Source organism: Hypanus sabinus, chromosome 10, assembly GCF_030144855.1.
Source record: "Hypanus sabinus isolate sHypSab1 chromosome 10, sHypSab1.hap1, whole genome shotgun sequence".
Classification (NCBI taxonomy): domain Eukaryota; kingdom Metazoa; phylum Chordata; class Chondrichthyes; order Myliobatiformes; family Dasyatidae; genus Hypanus; species Hypanus sabinus.
Window position 1 is genome coordinate 125,511,845 of NC_082715.1, and position 21,366 is coordinate 125,533,210.

A 21,366-nucleotide genomic window follows, 5' to 3' on the forward strand; every position below is an offset into this window, starting at 1 on the left:
TTCCATTCATCCCTCCCCACTGATCTTAGCATTTGTTCCACTTGCAAGGATACATCTGCCCCTATAACTCCACCCTCTCTACCATTCAGGGCCCCAAACAGTCCTTCCAGGTGAGGCAACACTTCACCCATGAGCCAGTTGGGGTCATATACTGTGTCCGGTGCTCTCAGTGTGGCCTCCTGTGTATCAGTGAGACCCAATGTAGTTGGGAGACTGCAGAAAAAGCGGGATCTCCCAGTGGCCACTCACTTTAATTCCACTTCGCATTCCCATTCCAGTATATCTATCCATGGCTTCCTCCACTGTCATGATGAGGCCACACTTAGGTTGGAGGAACACCACCTCGTATTCTGTCTGGGTAGCCTCCAACCTGATGACATGAACATCAATTTCTCAAACTTCCGGTAATGCCCCTCCCCATTCCTTCTCTCAACTTGTCTCCTTGCCCACCTATCACCTCCCACTTGTGCTCCTCCCTTTTCATTCTTCCAGGGTCTTCTGTTCTCTCCTATCAGACTTCCCCTTCTCCAGCCCTGTATCTCTTTAACCAATCAATTTCCCAGGCCTTTACACCATAATTGTTTTCTAAAGAGCAAATAGGCAACTCTGACCTCAATTTCAACTCTGTAGACTACATCAATATAGAAATGGCAGATTCTGACTTAAAATGACACCAAACTGATATTTGTGATAAAATTACATTGCCGATAAAGGAAGGCACAGAAGGACATAAGGTTTGTCTCTTTTGCAAGGTGGACGTGAATGAGACTTTTTGGAATATCGATTCAGAAAGCTAAACTTCTGTCTACAGGAACCAAGAATTGGGCAACTAAGCTTGGGATTTTGTTTTAAGGCCAATATTCAAAAAAGAAGTCTTGCCTACTTCTGAATTGGAGCTGAGCCATTAAAGCCAGATGTCATAAATCATAAAAAGCTGAAAATCTGTAGCAGGTCAAGCAACATTTATGGAGAAAGACACTGCCTTTCATCAGGACAATATTATCTCCAAGAGGACTCCAGAGACATTTTTACGCACGGCTTCGCAAGTCTGGCTTCTCAAGGTACACATAATCTGAGTACACGTCATTAGGACAAAATAAACCCAAAATGAACTGTAGTTTTGATTTTTGATGGGTGATATCCATGTGATCATGAAAACTCAACACATAGCTGGGGATGTATTCAGCAGATCAATAACTTGAGATTGCAGTGCTCTGAATACACCCTCCTTGAGGTGCATTATTCTTATCAACAATTTATTCTGAACTTTTTCCTCCAGGGAACTATCAAAATGCCAACTTTGTTGGTTGTGCAAGTGCAACAGTACACAACGTACATTTAACAAGACACTATTGCAATAAATGCATCAGTAAATCCATATTTCAAATCCTTATTGCATTCTTTAGTACAACCACAGTGTAATGCATTCAAAAACATTGATTTGGAACTGAAAGTACTTTCCACCCACTCGGATGAAATTTAACCCAATTCAGTTTCAAGCTGTCATGTTTTTGTTTCCCTTTGCAGTTTAAAATAGTTTTTGTATAGACAATCTAAGATATTAAAGGTTATGCACCTTAAAATAAACAGAAATAAGACTCACATGATGTCTGCAATAAAAAGTACATTTGGTCACAAGTTGTGCACAATTATTCAGTTCCCAACTTAACTTTGAAGCTTCTAGTGAATAATGGTTTTGTTCAAAAATACATTGAAACCCACTTTCAAGTAAATAATACTTGGATGACAGTATTCCACTTGGAGCAATTGACCATGGAAAGAAAAACATCCTCAAGAGCAGGAGATCCTAACCTTTTTCTTTATGCCATGGAACCCTACCATTAACCAGGGGGTCCACAGACCCCAGGTTGCGAACCCCTGATCTAGAGCTATCAATACATCCATCATCTTTCAGAAGTAAATGTCCTTCCTGAAGTCATCTCTTCTTTAGATGATATGGTGGTGGAGGCAAATACATCAGAGGCTTTTAAGAGGTGTTTAGATAGGCACATGAATGGGAGGAAGATGGAGGGACATGGACATTTTGTAGGGGAGGGGTATTTGTTTTTATTTACTTTTTAGCTGGTTCAGCCCCACATTGCGGATCAAAGGGCCTGTTCCTATGCTGTACTGTGTTGCAAATCTGTTAGATAGCCAATGTGTCATATGTAATCTATTGATGGTTAAGATCTAGGAACAGCTACTTGTCCACAAAGTTATCTTACCAAAATCTGAGTGCAATTCCTGGAGAAACATAACAAAGTCTCATATAAGGCATTATTAGTGAACATGATTCTGCACAGAATGGGCAGTGGTACTCAGCAATGGTTTGGTGTTTGACTGCAACAGAAGAGTTTGATTGAAAATAAAGGAAGGTAAATACTGTGCTTGGAAGTAATAAGTACTATATCCAGGGATTGGTTCTGGACCTTCAACATCCACCATGAAAGACGAGGGCAGTTCAGCCAAGTTAATAGAGACTATTGATTGAGATGGAATGGGAAGTTAATGTTGCCACAAGTACATATTGAGCAAGTGCTCCATAATATAGAAAATTAAATCAAAGTTTAACATTAAGATCTCTGAACAATGTGTGTGTATGTAAATTGATTTAAACATTATATTTATTTTGTATGCCATCCATATAGAAAATTCCATTGCACCAATGCATAGCAGTAATGCAAGGGAAACAGTAACGATGTAAGTGTTACAGTTAGAGGAAGTGCAGTACAGGTAGACAATAAGGTATATTTTCTGAAGTGAGATGAAATTAGGAACTGCAGTCTGAAAATCTGTGGACAGGATGCAAGTAGGTTTATCTGTGAAGCTGTTGGAATTCCAAAAGGCTGGAAGATCGAAGGGTTTGTGTTATAGTCAGAAACAGTATTGACACTGCATAATGGGTGTGACTGCCTTGCCCATGTGCTTTAAAGCTTCTACAAGCTTACTGGCTTGATTTAAGACAAATGAGTTGAGGACCAAAGGTTGAGGGATGGGCAAGAAATGTTTAAAAGGTGTTAGTGAGACTAACGCAAAGAAACTGCATTGTCTGCTGCAAGTATAGGAGAGTATAAATGAAAAATGCAGCCAAATTGGGGATCTAGGAACCTCTTTTGGTAGCAGAATTGGCCAGTCTCTGCCTACAAATGCAAATGAGATTGGTAAGGATTATGAATCTAGGACTAGAGGGCATAACCTCAGTATAGGGGGACATCCATTTAAAACACAGATGAGGAGAAATTTCTTTAGACAGAGGGTAGTGAATCTGGGATGTTGCCACAAGCAACTGTGGAGGCCAGGTCATCGGATATATTTAAAGGCAGAGGTTGACAGGTTCCTGGTAAATCAGGGAGTGAAAGGTTAAGGGGATAAGGCAAGCAAATGGAGTTGAGAGGAATATTAAAGCAGCCATGATGGAAAGATAAAGTAGACTCAATGGGCCAAATTGGCTGACTTTGTTCCTATGTCTTAGGGAAAAAAAACACAAGTGGTGGGGCATATTAGTCATTAATTAAACAGCAGCATGTGCAAATAGCATGTATCACATCTGATGAAAGATCAACCAGAGACAGTAGTCTTGTTCTTCCCCCTCTTGGCAGATGCTGCCTGATCTTCTGAGTGTTTCCAAAATGTTTCAACTTTAGCTTTTTAGCATCTGCAAACTTTCTGCTTTCGGATTATTACTCTTCTTGCAGGATAATTTTTTTTAGAATCTAGGAAATGAAGAATTTTTTTTTCCCCTGTGGCTGAAAACAGAAGCTTTTTGATACAAAATAGAAATAAGAATCAAATTATTATAGATAGTTGTTCTTGGTCCATTCATACATTTTCCCCATTGCCTTGACACAGCTTAATTCAAATGAGTGCTGAAGGCCCCGAACTCTGCTAGTATTCACACCAGTGTCTGATGCTAATAAAACTACAGAGGATTAAATGCAAAGCTATATCGAAAATTCAATTTATTGTAATAAAACCCTGACTTCATATTTAAATGTACTTTCCAAAGATGCAGGTATGAAAAACATTATTGCACAGTTAAAAATGTTAATTCCCCTTCAGATATTTGGCAAGTCATCAGTGCAAGGAAGGAAAATAAAATTAAAATGCAGGGCAAAAAAAAAAGTACGTTTTTACAGGCTGAAGGATGGGTAAAATTAAGGGAATTGTTTAACATTTTGCTACATTGACACTGGGTCATCAAACATAATGTTTGAAAATACAAGAAATTAAATTACAAGCAGAAACAAACCACTAAAAACTGCAGCCAAAGTGCTTCCTGGCTCAGTCTGGTAACTAAATGCAGAAGTGGTGAAGTAGGAATATGGTGGAGAAAAGAGGGAATGGGGAAACAAAATAGAAAAACACAAAGACTTTCTACATCTAATAAATAGTTCAAATAACTTACAATTATTACATTTCTAGGCATCTCAAGGCTGGATCATTTTCAGTTACATAAGAAAAGAGTATTATAAAAACAATTCAGATTGTATTTGATTGTTTTGGGGGAAACGTACGAATGCTCTTGATATTTGTTGGCTCAGGTTCCACTAATTGCAGGAAACATTTGCACAATGCATGTGCTCAAAATTAATCCACCACCTTCTCACAATGTCACTTAGACGAAAAGGCTGATGCCTTCCAGTGCGGTATAATGACGTGCTCTTAGAGTCACAGTTTATCTCTGTACCATCAGAATACCGCAGTTTGATGCCAGTATGTATGCAAGTCAAGACAGAAAGCTTTAATTTTCCAAAGTGAAAAAGCAAAGATTGAAATTGTCAGAAAAAATCTGTCATTTGTTGTATTTTATACACTGTCGATCAACCGCCTGAACAATATGCTTATCCAGTGCCGAAAACTTGTGATCTGGTTATTAGGTGGTCGATGGGCCCTCGCACGTCTGCGATTTGGTGCCTGCAATCACAAGGGAGTCAAAGTTTTAATATTAAACTTCTGAAAAGTTACCCCAGCCACTGCAATTTCTCCACCCTCACCCCAAAGGAATAGTCAACCTATTTTTTATTTAAGTATTCTCAGTTCTTTAAAATATTACCAGTTTATAGTCATCAAGTTTATTTAAGCATTTTGAAAGTGTATTTACAAGAAATTAAAACAGAATGCTGAATGGCTACTTGAACCATTCAGTAATGTCACTGCTTCCATAACCCCCCAGTTCCCTTATTCAGCAAAAATCTGTTGATGTCAGTTTAGAATATATCCAATGACCATGTACTTACAGGTGTACAAGATGGGAGAATTTCAACTCCTAGTGAAGATATCGCATTATTTAATTTCTGAATAAACATTTCCAACCCCACGTTCTAGAGATCCCAGCAGAAGAACCAGATTGTAGAATCTACCTTGTCCCTCCATTTCACAATCCCACGTTTCAATGAGACCTCAGAAGGAGATTTCTAATGGGCATATTCAACGTCATCTCAAACCAATTGTGGCTTAATTTTGGCCTGATGCATTTTAATTCAAAGTACATTTATTATCCAAGTATGTAAACAACCCTGAGATTAGCCTTCCTTCTGGACCTGCAGCTAGGAAAAACTCTTGATAAAGGCCTCTTTGGAGGGGTGGGGCTCCTGCTGGCACGAGTTGGTTTGGGGGGGGGGGGAAGATTTGATGCTTTTGCTGCTGCTTGTGCGAAGTGTTGGGGAGGGGGCTTTGATGTTTCTATCTTTCATTCTTTGAGGTTTGTTTTGTGGATGTCTGAAGAGTGCAATTTTCAGGTTGTAAATAAATCTTTGAACCATTACTTCAAAAGTTGGAGATTAATTTGCTTTCATGCAGTGCTTTTCACACAAATCAGATGTCCTAAATTTCAGCGCTAATTAGCTTACTGCTGGCATTGAATCCTTGTCATGAAGGCAAAAACAGTTTTCAATTAGTGTACAACATGGTAGGTACTACAGACAGGAGAATACAGACTGACCCATTCCTAGTCATGTGGTTTGAGGGATGACTAAATGTTAATGAGCAAAGCAAATTAACTTTTCATGTCCACCTCAACAGATCAACTGGGTTGATTTAAAACACCCACTCAACAGCACATCAAACATTCCACAGCCCTCTCTTTGGACCATTAGTTTCAACACAAATTATGTGTTCAATCCCTGAAATAGGCTGGATCAAACACAAGGATGACCCAAGCTGAAAGGTTATCTTACTAGAGACACCAGCACACAAAGCATTTAAGCAACTCTTGCCATACTTTTTTAGACCATAAGATAAAGAAGAATTACTTCATTCAGTCCATTGAGTCTGCGCCACCATTTCATCACGGCTGATCTATTTTCCCTCTCAGCCCCAGTCTCCTGCCTTCTCCCCATATCCCTTCATGCCCTGACTAACCAAGAATCTATCAACCTCTACCTTAATTGTACCCAACGACTTGGCCTCTGAAGCCATCTGTGGCGCCGAGTCCCACAGAATTACTACTCTCTGGCTAAAGAAATTTCTCCTCCTCATCTCTGTTTGAAAAGGGTACGCTTTTAATCTGAGGCTGTGTCCTCTGGTCCTGGACTCCCTCACCAAGGCCCTTAACATTCGGTAAGTTTCAATGAGGTCACCCCTCATTCTTCTGAATTCAGTGAGTACAGGCCCAGAGCCTTTGTTAAAACTAAGAATAGTGAATTGAAATTAAATATCAAACAATGTATAAGCATAAAAATACAGCAATGATATGAAATAATTTACATCTTACTTAGCAACACACACAAACTGGTGGAAGAACAACAGGTCAGGCAGTATTAATGGATGTTGATGCTTCGTGCTCAGACTCGTCTTCAGGTCTAAGGTGATAGGTGAAACCAGACAGATGGAAAATGTCAAGAGCTGGAAAAGGAGGAATCTGATAGGTGAAAGGGAGGGAGGGTGGGTCCCAGAGGTAAGTAACAGGCAGGTGAGAAGAGGGTAAAAGTTCAGAGTGGGGAATAGACGATGGGGGAATTAGTTTACTGGATTTGTTTACATCTTATTTGATGACTTTTGAAGTCAGCTTGTTTTATAACTAAGACTAAGGTTTTTGTCAGATGAGCCTGGTATAAGTATTTATTATATCTCACAATGTCACAGGAGGTCGGGATGAAGTTGGTAGCTGGGCATTGGGGCAACAATTCTGGCAAATAATCATGAACAACCCACACTACTTTCTCCCCAACAATGTTATACAATCAGTTTCCTTTCAGACACCAATCCAATAATTTCAGCATAGCAGTTTCCAGCTGTGTTTTTTGGCAGACCCTTTATCATAAAAATGAGAATTTTCATTGTTAATGTTTGGTCACCAACCACAGAGTTCAGGTTTTCTCTGAACATACTGCCTTTAAAATGCATTCATTCCCTTTTCACCCTGATATCAAAGTACTGCTGTTCTAAAGTACTTGAGAAATGACAGATACATGCATTTAACATGCAAAGTATGTCAAAATAAATCTCAAGAGCATGTGTCAGGCAAATTTCTGAACTAGGGAGAAGATAGTTTTGGCAACTTCTCTGAGCCTTGATTATAAATCATACACTACTAGGGAAAAGCAAATGAGGAATAAATGGGACCTAATTTCTTGTGTGTGACACACTTCTGAGCATCAATGTCCACCCCAACCCCAACTCAGAAATACCAACTTAGCACTTGTCATAATCAGAACATAATTTCTTGTCTGGTCAAGTACATCGTGTGTAGTGCAAACTCCTGAGGCTCCACTGCTAGGCATTTCCAGGGCCACCACATTTTCAAAGTGTAGCAGCAGATCCCACTATGTTAAAGGCGTATCTCATCTTTTTTACTTCAAGGTTATCTCAGCATATCACAAAACCTGACCCCATACCCACTGATCAATGCTTACGTCAAGCTGGGGTCTCCATTTCAGTCAGAGCCCATAGGAACTCAACCCCACCTCACACTCCCCAATCACAGAAAAAGTATCTAATTTTCCTCATTTACAATCCAAACCTTGCTCACCAACACCACCTCATTCCTTTCCTGCTTAAAGGACGTTATGTTCCTGTGATGTGCTGCTTCAAGAAAGTTTTTCATTACACTTGTACATACATGAACTTGTTAACATAATAAACTCGACTTTGACTTTCCAGGTCACCATTTTTGGCTATCTGTTTTTTTTGTTATACAGAAGTGCCTTGCAAATTGTATCCTCCTTTCAGGTTCTACTAAATTTAATTTAATTTTAGTTGTCATGCTCAGGTTAAAAGTAGTTCTGGTGCGAGGGGGCTGGCTTGTCTTCCGAAAAAAAAAGATTGAGGTCGGTGTTCTTTGTTGCATGTGGTACGATGAGTGTTACATTAAGAGTTCAATTGTGTAGAAACAGACAGCCCTCCCCAGGGCAGAAAGGTTATAGTGAGACAGGCAATATAATTGGAGCCAATGGTTATTTAAGAGTACAGTGGCGTGCAGATGTTTGGGCAGCCCTGGTCAAAATTTCCATTACTGTGAATAGTTAAATCAGTAGAAGATGAACTGATCTCCAAAAGTTAAAAATGAAACATTCTTTTCAACATTTTAAGCAAGATTAGTGTATTATTTTTGTTTTAGAGTTTTAGAGTGAATTTTAGAGTATAAATTTTAGAGTGAATTTTAGAGTGAAAAAAGGAAAGGAGCATCATGCAAAAGTTCAAGCACCCCAAGAGATTTGAGCTCTCAGATAACTTTTACCAAGGTCTCAGACCTTAATTAGCTTGTTAGGACTATGGCTTGTTCACAGTCATCGTTAGGAAAGGCCAGGTGATGCAAATTTCAAACCTTTATAAATACCCTGACTCCTCAAACCTTGTCCCAACAATCAGCAGCCGCCTAGCACTCTGAAAATTAAAATAAATGATGCCCACAAAGCAGGAGAAGGCTATAAGAAGATAGCAAAGTGTTTTCAGGTAGCCGTTTCCTCAGTTTGTAATGTAATTAAGAAATGGCAGTTAACAGGAATGGTGAGGTCAAGAAAGCCAAGAAAACTTTCTGGGAGAACAGCTCATAGGATTGCTAGAAAGGCAAATCAAAACCCCCGTTTGACTGCAAAAGACCTTCAGGAAGATTTAGCAGACTCTGGAGTGGTGGTGCACTGTTCTACTGTGCAGCGACACCTGCACAAATATGACCTTCATGGAAGAGTCATCAGAAGAAAACCTTTCCTGCATCCTCATCACAAAATTCAGCATCAGAAGTTTGCAAAAGAACATCTAAACAAGCCTGATGCATTTTGGAAACAAATCCTGTGGACTGATGAAGTTAAAATAGAACTTTTTGGCCCCAATGAGCAAAGGTGTGATTGGAGAAAAAAGGGTGTAGAATTTCATGAAAAGAACACCTCTCCAACTGTTAAACACGGGGTGGATCGATCATGCTTTGGGCTTGTGTTGCAGCCAGTGGCACGGGGAACATTTCACTGGTAGAGGGAAGAATGAATTCAATTAAATACCAGCAAATTCTGGAAGCAAACATCACACTGTCTGTAAAAAAGCTGAAGGTGAAGAGAGGATGGCTTCTACAACAGGATAATGATCCTAAACACACCTCAAAATCCACAATGGACTACCTCAAGAGGTGCAAGCTAAAGATTTTGCCATGGCCCTCACAGTTCCCCAACCTAAACATCATGGAAAATCTGTGGATAGACCTCAAAAGAACAGCACATGCAAGACGGCCTAAGAATCTCACAGAACTAGAATTTGCAAGGAAGAATGGGCAAAAAAAAACCCAAACAAGAATTAAAAGACTCTTAGCCGGCTACAGAAAGTGTTTACAAGCTGTGATACTTCCCAAAGGGGGTGTTACTAAGTACTGACCATGCAGGGTGCCCAAACTTTTTCTTCGGGCCCTTCTTTTGTTATTTTGAAACTGTAAAAGATGGAAATTGAAAAAATAATCTTGCTTAAAATATTAAAGAAATGTGTCATCTTTAACTTTATGCCTTGTGGAAATCAGGTCATCTTTTACTTGCTTAGCTATTCACAGTAACAGAAATTTTGATCAGGGGTGCCCAAACTTCTGCATGCCACTGTAATACTCAAGCTGCTGGCCTCCTATACCTATACCATTTACAAGCTCAAGGACTCTGCATGCAAAATAAATTATGCATATACTCACATCTATTAAGGTGAATATAGCAACTATCTTGTACACAACTTCTACTGGAGGGGGGAGTAATTGATGTCCATTTAAAAAAATATGGCGGGTTAAATGTCTGCCAGAAAAACTGTTATTCCCAGCATTAGAGAATCTTTAAGAACAGACAGAACCTCATCTTAAGTACTACATTCAAAGGAATTGCAGTGCAGGGCTTGACAAACAACTGTGCCATTGACACTCAATGGCCCAACATTGACTCAGTGTCCACCTTATAATTTATTTAACAATGATGTGTACAAAACAGCTCTATCGTATTTAGTTGTGTTGCCAGGAGTCTATTAGGAATGGGGATATATTTCAAATTATGCTGAAGACACTAAACTTAGCAATATAGTATACAGAGCAGAGCAAAGGACTTCAGTCTTGTGACATACAGTGAAAGTAGTTAACCTAGTGCAGTATGATTTGCCCTAAAGAATATGGAACAGTACAGTAAACAACGGGTCCTTCATTCAGCCCACCTTGTAATCTGCACTAACATCAATCTAGCCCTCCCTTTCTCCTTCAGCAATGTGATCGCCTAAATCGTACAGTTTTAAAGCAGCTGCAGGATCAGAGACTTGGGATTTATGTTAAATCTTTGAAGACAGCAGGACAAAATCTGAAGGCTAAGTAATAAGGAATCCTTGGCTTTAGAAACTGAAGCAGTATAAATCAATAAGTTGTGCTTCTGTGTTTTTGTTGAATAAAAGCTTTTGTTTGTCTTGGTGTCGCATACATAGGCCCCGCACTTCAGGAACAATAACAAACCCTCAAGAGCATACAGAGGTGATTTACTAGACTGGTATCAAGGATGCTTGGACTAATCAGTAAAGATGAAGGGGAGATTCCACATAGACGTATTAAATTATGTTGGCTATCAAGAAAGCAAAATAAAGGGAAACTATATGCATGGAAAGCTTGTAACCAAAACAAACAGATTTCAGATGAATGCAAAAATAGCTGAGCCGAGTTAAGGAAATAAATGTCTGGTACAGTTTATCTTACAATCAGGAGCAAACTTCCTGATGGGCAATGAAAGAGATTCAATAATATTTTTCAATTGGCAATTGATTAAAAGGGATTGGGCAAAATGGACAGTTTTAATCAGAGACCCATTTACCATAATTGTCAAAGAACAAGAGGCAAAATTAATAATTCCCTCACATTCAAAAACAGTATTGAAGAAAGCTGACATGTGCAGGATTGTAACGTACGACCTTTATTATTCTAAGATTCTTCTGCATAGCTAGCTTGCAATATTTTCCATTGTTGCAATTTGGATGACAATAAATAGATTTAATTGCAGAAAGCTTATTCTGTTTGTCAGCACAGTTGCAGTGACCACGACCCTGCAGTGCTGTCTGTGTGACACCATGGCCTCCACCCAGGTGTTCCTATTCCCTCGCCACATCCCAATGACAAGCCAGCTGATGCACCAATTGTCCCTAATGTAGATGGGTGGCAGGAAAATTGGGGAAAAAGCTGATGTAGGAGAGAAGAGAATACAAAGGAAATGCAATGAAAAAATACCATTAGTTGCTAGTAATATACTGATCATTAAATAAATTAGATCAGATGGACTATAACATCAATCCCCTACCAGCAGCTAAGAGTCAACATTGACAATAAACATTGATAAATGAAAAAAACAGAGACATAGATTTAGTAAGTTGTTGTGCTCCTGTGCTGTGATGATTGAAGCATCAACTTGCATTTCCTCAAATGTGACCAATGTCATTTCCAGACTCAATAATTCAAACATTCTTCATGCGGTACTTCTATCCTCTAGAAGCCAATATATCCAAAACCATGCTGCCTGCAGCTCGATTCTCAACCAGAAGCACCATGGCTGTTGGAGCTCATCATCTCAACAACTGGACACTATTGCATGAAACAGCTGAAGACGATCTGACACCCAACCACCGTCAGCTACTTTATCAATGAGTTACAGTCAGGGGGGATACTTATTGATGATTATACCATGGTCAATTCCATTCCTTCTTCAGTATATGAAGACAGTCCATGCCCGCACACTGCAACATTTCAACAACTTTCTGGCAAGGGCTGGTGAGCAGCAAGTAACACTTGCATCTCAGAACTAACTACTAACTCCAAAGCAAGCAAAGTCTTAACACCTACCCTTAACGTTAAACAGCACTACCACTGACAAATCTCTCACTATCTCACTACCCTGGTGAGGGGTACGGTTACCGCTGACTGGACAGCCACACACAAATGCTCTGCCTATAGGAACAAGTCAGAATCAGATTTAATATCACCGGCACATGTCATGAAATATGTTGACTTTGCTGCAGCAGCACAATGCAATACATAATAATAGAAATAAAAATGAATTACAGTAAATACATGTATATAATAGTTAATTTAAATAAGTAGTGCAAAAATTGAAATAAAAGTAGTGGAGTAGTGTTCATGGGTTCAAAGTCCATTCAGAAACTGGATGATAGAGGGGAAGAAGATGTTCCTGAATCACTGAGCATGTGCCTTCCGGCTCTTGTACCTCCTCCCTGATTGCAATGAGAAGGGGGTATGAGCTGGGTGACAGGAGTCCTTAATGTGGCCCCTCCATACCAGTTGGAATGCTCCCCATTGTGAATTCCCTATCAAAAAACATTATGATATGCAGCAGTTAAAAGTGGCTCAACCACCAACTCAAACAAAGCAAGGGCTTGGCAATAAATCCCAGCAATGCTGTATTCCCCAATCTCAGAAGGTCCATGTAGGATAAAACTTAAATAGCTCTGAAAGATACTGTTGTATTGAGGTGGAGGCTGTCGAGAGAATAGCTATAAGCATAAGTAAAGCAAGGGCAAGAGGCAATTGTCCTTATTCCCGAGTTCAGTAAGATCATGAATGCGGCACTACAACAATCCAGCTCACTCTCAGCACCTCCTGATTTCCAAGCATCTGTTCATCTCAGCCTTGAAATCACACAATAACAAGCATCGTAATGACAAGGCCCACAACCATCTGTGCAAACAGAAATATTCTCATCTTAGTCATACCTTGTGAGCTTAATTCTCATCTCCGAACAGGGGTTTAAAAAAAACCCAACATCTACCCTACTCACTGCCCTCAAGTGTCTTTGTAGGGTTTCAATGAGATTTCTTTGTTCTAAACTCAGCAAGTAAAATTCTATCCTTCCACTAATCAAGCGCTCCTTATAAGAAAAGTATGCTAAACCACCTCTAAGAGAAGTATATCATTCATTTGGCACAGATATTAGAAGTACATAGTACAGGTTTTCCCCGCTATCCGAAGGTAGAGCGTTCCTATGAAATCGTTTGTAAGCCGAAATGTTGTAACGCGAAGAAGCAGCTACCACTAATTTATATGGGAAAAATTCTTGAGCATTCCCAGACCCAAAAAATGAAACCAAATAACACATAAAACCTAAAACAACACCAACATATAGTAAAAGCAGGAATGACATGATAAATAAAATAGAAATATTGTATGTACGGTGTAGTTTCACTTGTCAAGATCGGGAAGACAGCGAGCCAAAATGGATGTGGAGGAAAAAAAGACATGTACACGCATGCACGCAGAACTGCCCGCACAAGGCTTCACAGTCATGGTAGTCTTTCTCGGGGTAACACACGTATAAAGCGGGCGTCTTTTTTTCGTAAAAGCAAAAATCCTCTTTGGTTAGCAAAAACAGGTACTAATGTAGGTCTTTTGTAACAGCGAGCTGTCGTAAAGTGAACGTTTGAAAAACGGGGGCCACCTGTACTTCAGGTGAGGGAAAGACAAGAGTTACAAAATCCTATTTTGAAATCCTAAATCACTGGCCAAAATCTTATTCAACTCTGTTAACCTTAACTCATGTAATTATAGAATGAACTTGAGATCCAATCGTCCTAAAGCAGTTTTCAGAATTGGCGCTAACCAATTACATTCTATAACGATATTCTAAAATATATGTCTATGTTTTATGATACCTGCCCATTTCATGTGATTATATCTTGCAAGGCCAACTCAGCAATCACAGTGAGTGGGAGGGGAAGGAACGGACATATTCTCTATCTCTCGCTAGGGAGCATGGAGTGCAACAGCAGCTGGTGTTTGTGGCTCTGTGGTATTGGCTTTGAGCAAGATTTGTTTGGCACAAAGGGATTGTGATAACAACTGGGCTTTTCCCCTGCAGAAGCAGAGGGGAAACATACTCCGTGTACGTGATTCCTGTGGAAGCAGTTATGTGCAGTCCAACCACAATGGCAGATTTTTATCTCTTTAAATAATACATTAATGTTTAAAAAGTCTGGCATTGTTCTCCAAGTACCCTCATACTAAATCCACAGCAGACATATTGCTATGATTTGATAGTGTGGTGCAGCTGTAAAGTATACTTTAAATATGCTCTATCATTTCTTGCAGAGAAGTGGACTATTCAGCCTGTTCCAGTTCCCTAACTGAGCCACCAACTACACCACCTCCACAGAGCTCTAACCTCCAAGAGGACCACAACCTTGCCGTAGGGTTTGGAGGCTTGTGTGCCTCAATGACCCGGAGAGCTATGTTGGCTGGAGTCGGGGCCTTGTGCTTTGGCTCTTGGTAGAGTCACCCATGCCAAACAGGTCAAAGGGTAGAGGCCAGACTAAGAGTGGTCCACCGGTCCTCTGGGTTCAGCTCAGGGCGAACAAACCTGACTGGTCAAAAAACAATTGTAACAGAAACAGTGAAGAATCTTTCTACATCTGTGTGTGATGGTACGGACAGACAGAGATGGAGGACCTTCATTGCAGCCCTAATTGCCAGCAGCATAATGGACACTAAAAAAAAAGCTATAAATTTACTTAAGTAATTATCCAATGTTACTTTGTCATTACTCCTTAATCACCCTTTTGGTAAATGAATTGTAGGTTAAAGGGTAGCTCTCCCCAACTTTTTTTGGCAATCATTTTAAATCTGTCATGATGAATTCTAATGCCATTCAATTCCTCTCTATCCAATCCATAAGCAGCTCTCAAACCTGAACAATGTCTTAAATGTCTCCTTAGCCATTTGCACTGAGGAAACCAACACCAGCCACTCTACTTTTTAATCAAATTCCACCATTATTCTGTTAAATTTTGGGTCCTCTTCTTCCTGAGGTGCCATGGCCAGAAATATCCCAGTTGGAAAGTAGCCAGAGATTGATAAAGTTTTATTTGTTCCACATTAGGGATATAACAGGGTATAAAATTAGGTGGCACAGTAGTGTAGCAGTTAGCGTTACACTTAATGGCACCAGTGATTGGGGTTCAATTCCCACCACTGCTCGTAAAGAATTTGTACCTTCTCCCCGTGACCATGCAGGTCTCCTCCAGGCACCCCCATTTCCTTCCACATTTCAAAGATGTACGGGTCAGTAAGTTGAGGGCACCCATGTTAGCAGTGGAAGCATGGTGACACCTGTGAGCTTCCCCCAGCACATTCCTCAGCCTGTGTTGGTCACTGACGCAAACAATGCAAGTCATTGTATATTTCGATCTACATGTGACAAATAAAGTTAGACTTTTAAACTTTAATTAAAACTTAAATGAACAACAGGCAATCCAAACCCAACATAAACCCAAGAACATATTGTTGCCCAACATGATCCAAACACAATCCCAAATCCTGTGGTGTTCAAAAAGGGAACTGGCTTCTATGTTAGATATTTTATCTAGTCACTTATTTCAGCACATTCATACTGGGCTTATGGAGTTTCACAACACAAATCAAGCCTTTCAGCCGCTGGGTCCTGTGGATTGCCCTCTTTTCACACATTCCACATTTACCCCATAGTCCCATCAGCTTCTTCCAGATTCTATCACTAAAGGGGGCCGTTTATTGTGCTCAATTAACCTACCAACCTGCAAATCTTTGGCATGCCCAGAGGAAACCCACACTACAAGGCAAGCGCCATACAGACAGCAACTGGGGTCAGGACTGAACCTGGGTCACTGGAGCTGAGGCAGCAGTTCTACCAGCTACTGCAAAGTCAGGATGCCAAGGACATAGAAACCAAGGCCCCTATAATTGCTGTGACAGGCCCATTTTCCATCTGAATTTAAACAAATTGTCAGCGTGTTAACAGGTTATTTGTTTTCTATTTTGTGTTCTCATTTTCAAAGGTGGCAATATCACACTACACCAGAATGCCTTTTGAGCTTTGAGTGCCAAGCAGATTTATTGAACTGCAGCGAAACAAAGCAATAAATGAGGGTACTTAAAGATCATTCAGATTTCCTACCATAGGAAATAATAAACATTTTACAATTTTATGTATTTCTCTCTTTACTGCACTTACAACTCTAAAAACTGCCTGGCCTTCCTAATTCTCTTGCAAGGCTCCAGTTACATATCCACATTAAACAGAAAAAAAACATGAAGAAACTGGAAGAACTGCATATCCTGTAGCCCATTCCACAATCTCAAGATCTTTCACAGCAGATTACAGTCAATTAAGTACTTTTGAAGTGCACTTACTGTGTTGGGTAGGAAACAGTAAGCACCTGATAATGATATATTTTTAACATAATACTTGTGAAGGAACAAATATTGGTCAATTCACTGGGATTAATTCTACTGCTGGCAGTCCTCAGGTTATGGCAGGGATGCATTCCTAAAGACTGCTCATACGTCATGAGAACAAAAACAGTGTGTGGGAGAGGATGACATTAGCAGCTGTGTCAGGAGCCGGGACAGCAAGCGAGCAGGTGCAGGAAGAGTGACCATCAGCCAGCCTCACTGACTCAGAGTGAATCTGCTTGACCCAGCCCACAGTTGCTATGGCTTTCAGGGTAGGGGATACGCGGAAGTCTCACATTCCAACTCGGCAGAAGATGACTGCAGTGCCGTAGCAGCTGGCAAATCCATCCCCACTCATCTGGTCTCCCAAATACTCCTTCATATGCACAGGGGAGCATGAGTCAGGTGTCTGTAACCCAGGGAGCACCTGTGCTCTTTAACCCTTGCCTTGCACATCTTGCATCCACTTGGGAGAAACGACAAGACCTCATTTTAACATATCATCCAAAATCAGGTCCTTAGTCAATATGGTCAATTCCAGAGATGAGCAACTGAACTGTAGCTCATACTGATAAAATACCTGTATACTGCAGTGTAAAAGCAGTTATTAGCATTTCAATATAGACAAAAACCAATGAAAATGTCCAACATGACAATTTGCTTTGAACTCATGAGGTAAATAACTGAAGGCATTAAATCCAGCTCAGCAAAGATATGGGGTGTAAAACAAGCTTTTAAATTACACTTGCACCTTGTCAGGGGAAATACTGCACTGTTCACTCAATTGAGAAGCTTTGCTTTTATTGGTATTGTTTAAATTGTAAACTGAATTCTTACCTATTCATAATTCATGAACAACAAATCTAAAGATAAAATTCTATTTTACTACCACTGAAAATAAACTGTTGGATTCTCTTCGTATTGTGTAGTTGCACTTTTTCTTTGTTAGTATTCCATCTCCTGCATCTGTCTCAGATTGCGTGGATCAAGTTTTCCTGACCCTTATCTCAGCTCACACTTGATTGCACAGCCAAACACCTGGGCAATCACATCAAGTTCACTGATGACAGCACAACAGTGGGGCTCATCACCAACAATGATGAGACGGCCTACAGAGGGAGGTGGAAGGGCTCGTGACCTGTTGCCAGGCAATTAACCTCTTCCTCAATGCTAAGAAGACAAAGGAGATGGTTATTGACTTAAGGAAAACTCGCAACAGCTCCATCCCCAGTTTACAGCAAGCGGTTTCAAACTCCTTGGGCGTGTACATCACACCTAAGCTCCCATGGTCACAGAAGGCATCCTACACAGTCAAGAGAGAGAGCTGGACGATGCACATCATGCTACAGATATGCATAGAGAACATCCTGACAAAATGCATCACAGATTGGTAAGGAAATTGCACTGTGGCAGACAGGAAGGCTCCACAACCGGGAGTCAAAACTGCCCAACACATCACTGGCACCAGCCTACCCGCCATCAAGGTCATGCACACAGAAAGGTGCCGGAAAAGGGCCAATAACATCATGAAAGATCCCACTCACCTTGCTCATGGACTGTTGGGGTCCCACTCCCATCAGGAAGGAGGCTATGTAACGTCCCTGCCTCAAAAACAGTTACTTTCCTCAAGCATCAACATTCACTAACTCCACCACTATTATTTCCCATCAGTCACCTTATGTAGAGTCTTTTCTCACTATATGGACATACTATCTATGTATTAAAGCAATCTTATGTATCTATATTTATTTATTGTGTTTTTATATTACTGTGTCCAGTATCTTTTGTGAATTTTTGTGGTGCTGCACCAAATCCAGATTGGCAATTATTTCATTCTCCTTTACAATGTACTGGAAAGGGCATTAAACAATCTTGAATCTGTCAGAGGCTGCAAGCTGTCCCGAGTGGCATGACTAAAATCAATCATCCACCTCAATGAGGAAGCAGCAAGTGTGAAGGAGGGAGAACACCACCAAAGCGGGACTTCGGCAGAACAAGTAGCATAGTAAATGTATTTTGGGATTGGAACAGATATGGGGCAAAGGAAGAGGCAAGGTTTGGTACTTGCTGCAGCAACATCAAAGTTGGCGGTCAAGAAGAATCCTCTTACAATTGAAGTGCATTCCTGAATTAACTTGGTAAATTTGCTCTGCTGATGTAGTTGGCAATGCAAATGCCACAGGATGCAAGTCAACAGTACCATTCCTCCTATTAACTGATAAAAATTATAGAGTGAAGTAGTTTGTTCAGGGACACTGTAAAGCACAGCCTTTACAAACACCAAACCTTAGAATTTTATAGCACTGAAGAAAGCTATTCAGCCCATCACTTCCTTGCCAGAGAGCCAGAAAATATTGCTGGCAGGTCTAACTTGCAACTTACAGATATAAACTCACAGCCTGACTTTGAATGGGACGTGCAGGAAATGAGTAAAATATCTCATTCACCACAAAAAGTTTTCAACTAAAAGTTTCAGGCTCTCAGATGTTTCATTCTTGTCTGTTTCCAACAAAGGACAGACGGTAAAGTGACAGCAACAAAACAATCCATTGTTAAAGTCCTTTATCTGTCCTGGGAACAAGGACTAAGGAAGTCTGTTTATTCATGACCCTGAACTCTCCATTTTCAACAACAGTTTTATTATTCAGTCTCATGGCACATGAAACAGGTCCACAAGATTGGGTCATTGACCAAGCCCACCACCACCTCCAACCTCATTGCAAAGAAACAATTACTTCTGAAGTAACAATCAGTGAGTAACATCAACAATTTTGTTTTTATTCACACAGCGTATGTGGGTGTCATTGGCAAGGCCAGTACTACTGCCCATTTTGATTGCCTTTAAATATACTATACTATTTCATATCAATCGAGTCATATTTTGGATAGATAAGACAAGCAATGTAGACATCCTTCTTTACAGATCATCAGAGTCAGATTTTCATTAATAGCCCATTAGTTTTATAGTCATCTTCTCTAATACAATCTTTTACTCCAGACTTAATTGAATATTTAAATTCCCAGTTGCTGCTGGATTTCATCTCACGTTTCCACATCACTTAATTCATCCCTCTGGAATTGTAGACCAGAAACAAAACTATTAATCTGCTATACCTCAAGAGCCTGAGTCTTGTGGTTTCTCTAACAGTACATCATCAATTACAAATCAGTCCAGGCGATTCTACTATTTTACAGTGAAAGAGGAATTACTACCTCAAAGAAAATAAAAATCTTTTCAACAATTTTTCTTCTCAGCATATCAATTTTAAATTAAAGGTACTGACAGTTCTGCCTTCTGCGCACTATATTCTGTCTTGAAAAAAATATTCTGATTACAGACTTATTCACCTTCCCCTGATTTGGTGACAGACTTCAAGAGAAACGCACATGGTCAGAGATAAAGTTAAGCCTGAACTCTGTAAGTAAAGAACCACTCCAATTATTCTCTTCATATCCAGAGCAGTCAACATACAAGATTCCATTAGAAATCTGAAACCAAGGAAGTCAAAGGTTTACGAATAGGTTATTACAGGGAGTTATCTGCAGAGAGTTATAAAATTAGTCAGCTCCATCATGGGTACCAGCATCGATGTATCCAAGACATCCAGTGCCTCGGCAAAGTGGCTTCCATCATTAAGGATCCCCACCACTCAGGACATGCCCTCTTCTCATTGTTACCATTCGGAAGGATGTACAGAAGCCTGAAGGTACACACTCAGCAATTCAGGGGCAGCTTCTTTCTCTCTGCCATCCAATTTCTAAATGGACATCGAACCTTTGAACATTACCTCACTACATTTTTTTAAAATTCTGTTTTGCTCTACATATCTTAAACACACACACTTACTGAATCAGAATCAGGTTTATTATCACCGGCATGTGACATGAAATTTGTTAACTTACCAGCAGCAGTTCAATGCAGTACATAATATAGAAGAGAAAAATAATAATAGTAATAATAAAAAATAAAAAATACTAAATAATCAAATAAATCAATTACATATATTGAATAGATTTTTTTAAAAATACTTGCAAAAACAGAAATAATGTATATTTTTAAAAAAGTATCCAAAGATTCAATGTCCATTTAGGAATCCGATGGCAGAGGGGAAGAAGCTGTTCCTGAATTGCTGAGAGTGTGCCTTCAGGCTTCTCTACCTCCTAGCTGGTGGTAACAATGAGAAAAGGGCAAGCCCTGGGTGCTGAGGTCCTTAATAATGTACGCTGCCTTTCTGAGACACCGCTCCCTGAAGATGTCCTGGGTATTTTGTAGGCTAGTGCCCAAGATGGAGCTGACTAGATTTACAACCTTCTACAACTTCTTTCGGTCCTGTGCAGTAGCCCCCCCCCCACATACCAGACAGTGATGCAGCCTGTCAGAATGCTCTCCACAGTACAACTATAAGTTTTTGAGTGTATTTGTTGACATGCCAAATCTCTTCAAACTCCTAATAAAGTATAGCCGCTGTCTTGCCTTCTTTATAACTACATTGATACATTGGGACCAGGTTAGATCCTCAGAGATCTTGACACCCAGGAACTTGAAGCTGCTCACTCTCTCCACTTCTGATCCCTCTAAGATTAGTATGTGTTCCTTCGTCTTAGCCTTCCTGAAGTATATAGAAAGTAGAGCAGTGGGCTAAGCACACACCCCTGAGGTGTGCCACTCTAAATCATTTTCCCTACATATATCATGCATTGCATTGTACTCCTACCACAAAGTT

At 40.1% G+C, this 21,366-nt stretch overlaps 1 protein-coding gene across 1 annotated transcript in view; it reads right to left on the reverse strand.

Moving 5' to 3' along the window:
- Positions 1-1,132: 1,132 nt before the first annotated feature.
- LOC132401081 (uncharacterized) overlaps positions 1,133-21,366 on the reverse strand; it is a 48,149-nt gene continuing 27,915 nt past the window's right edge. The window contains exon 5 of the mRNA XM_059982894.1: positions 1,133-4,914. Within this exon, the coding sequence (XP_059838877.1) occupies positions 4,807-4,914 (108 nt within the window). The 3' untranslated portion in view covers positions 1,133-4,806. The remainder of the gene's footprint in view (positions 4,915-21,366) is intronic.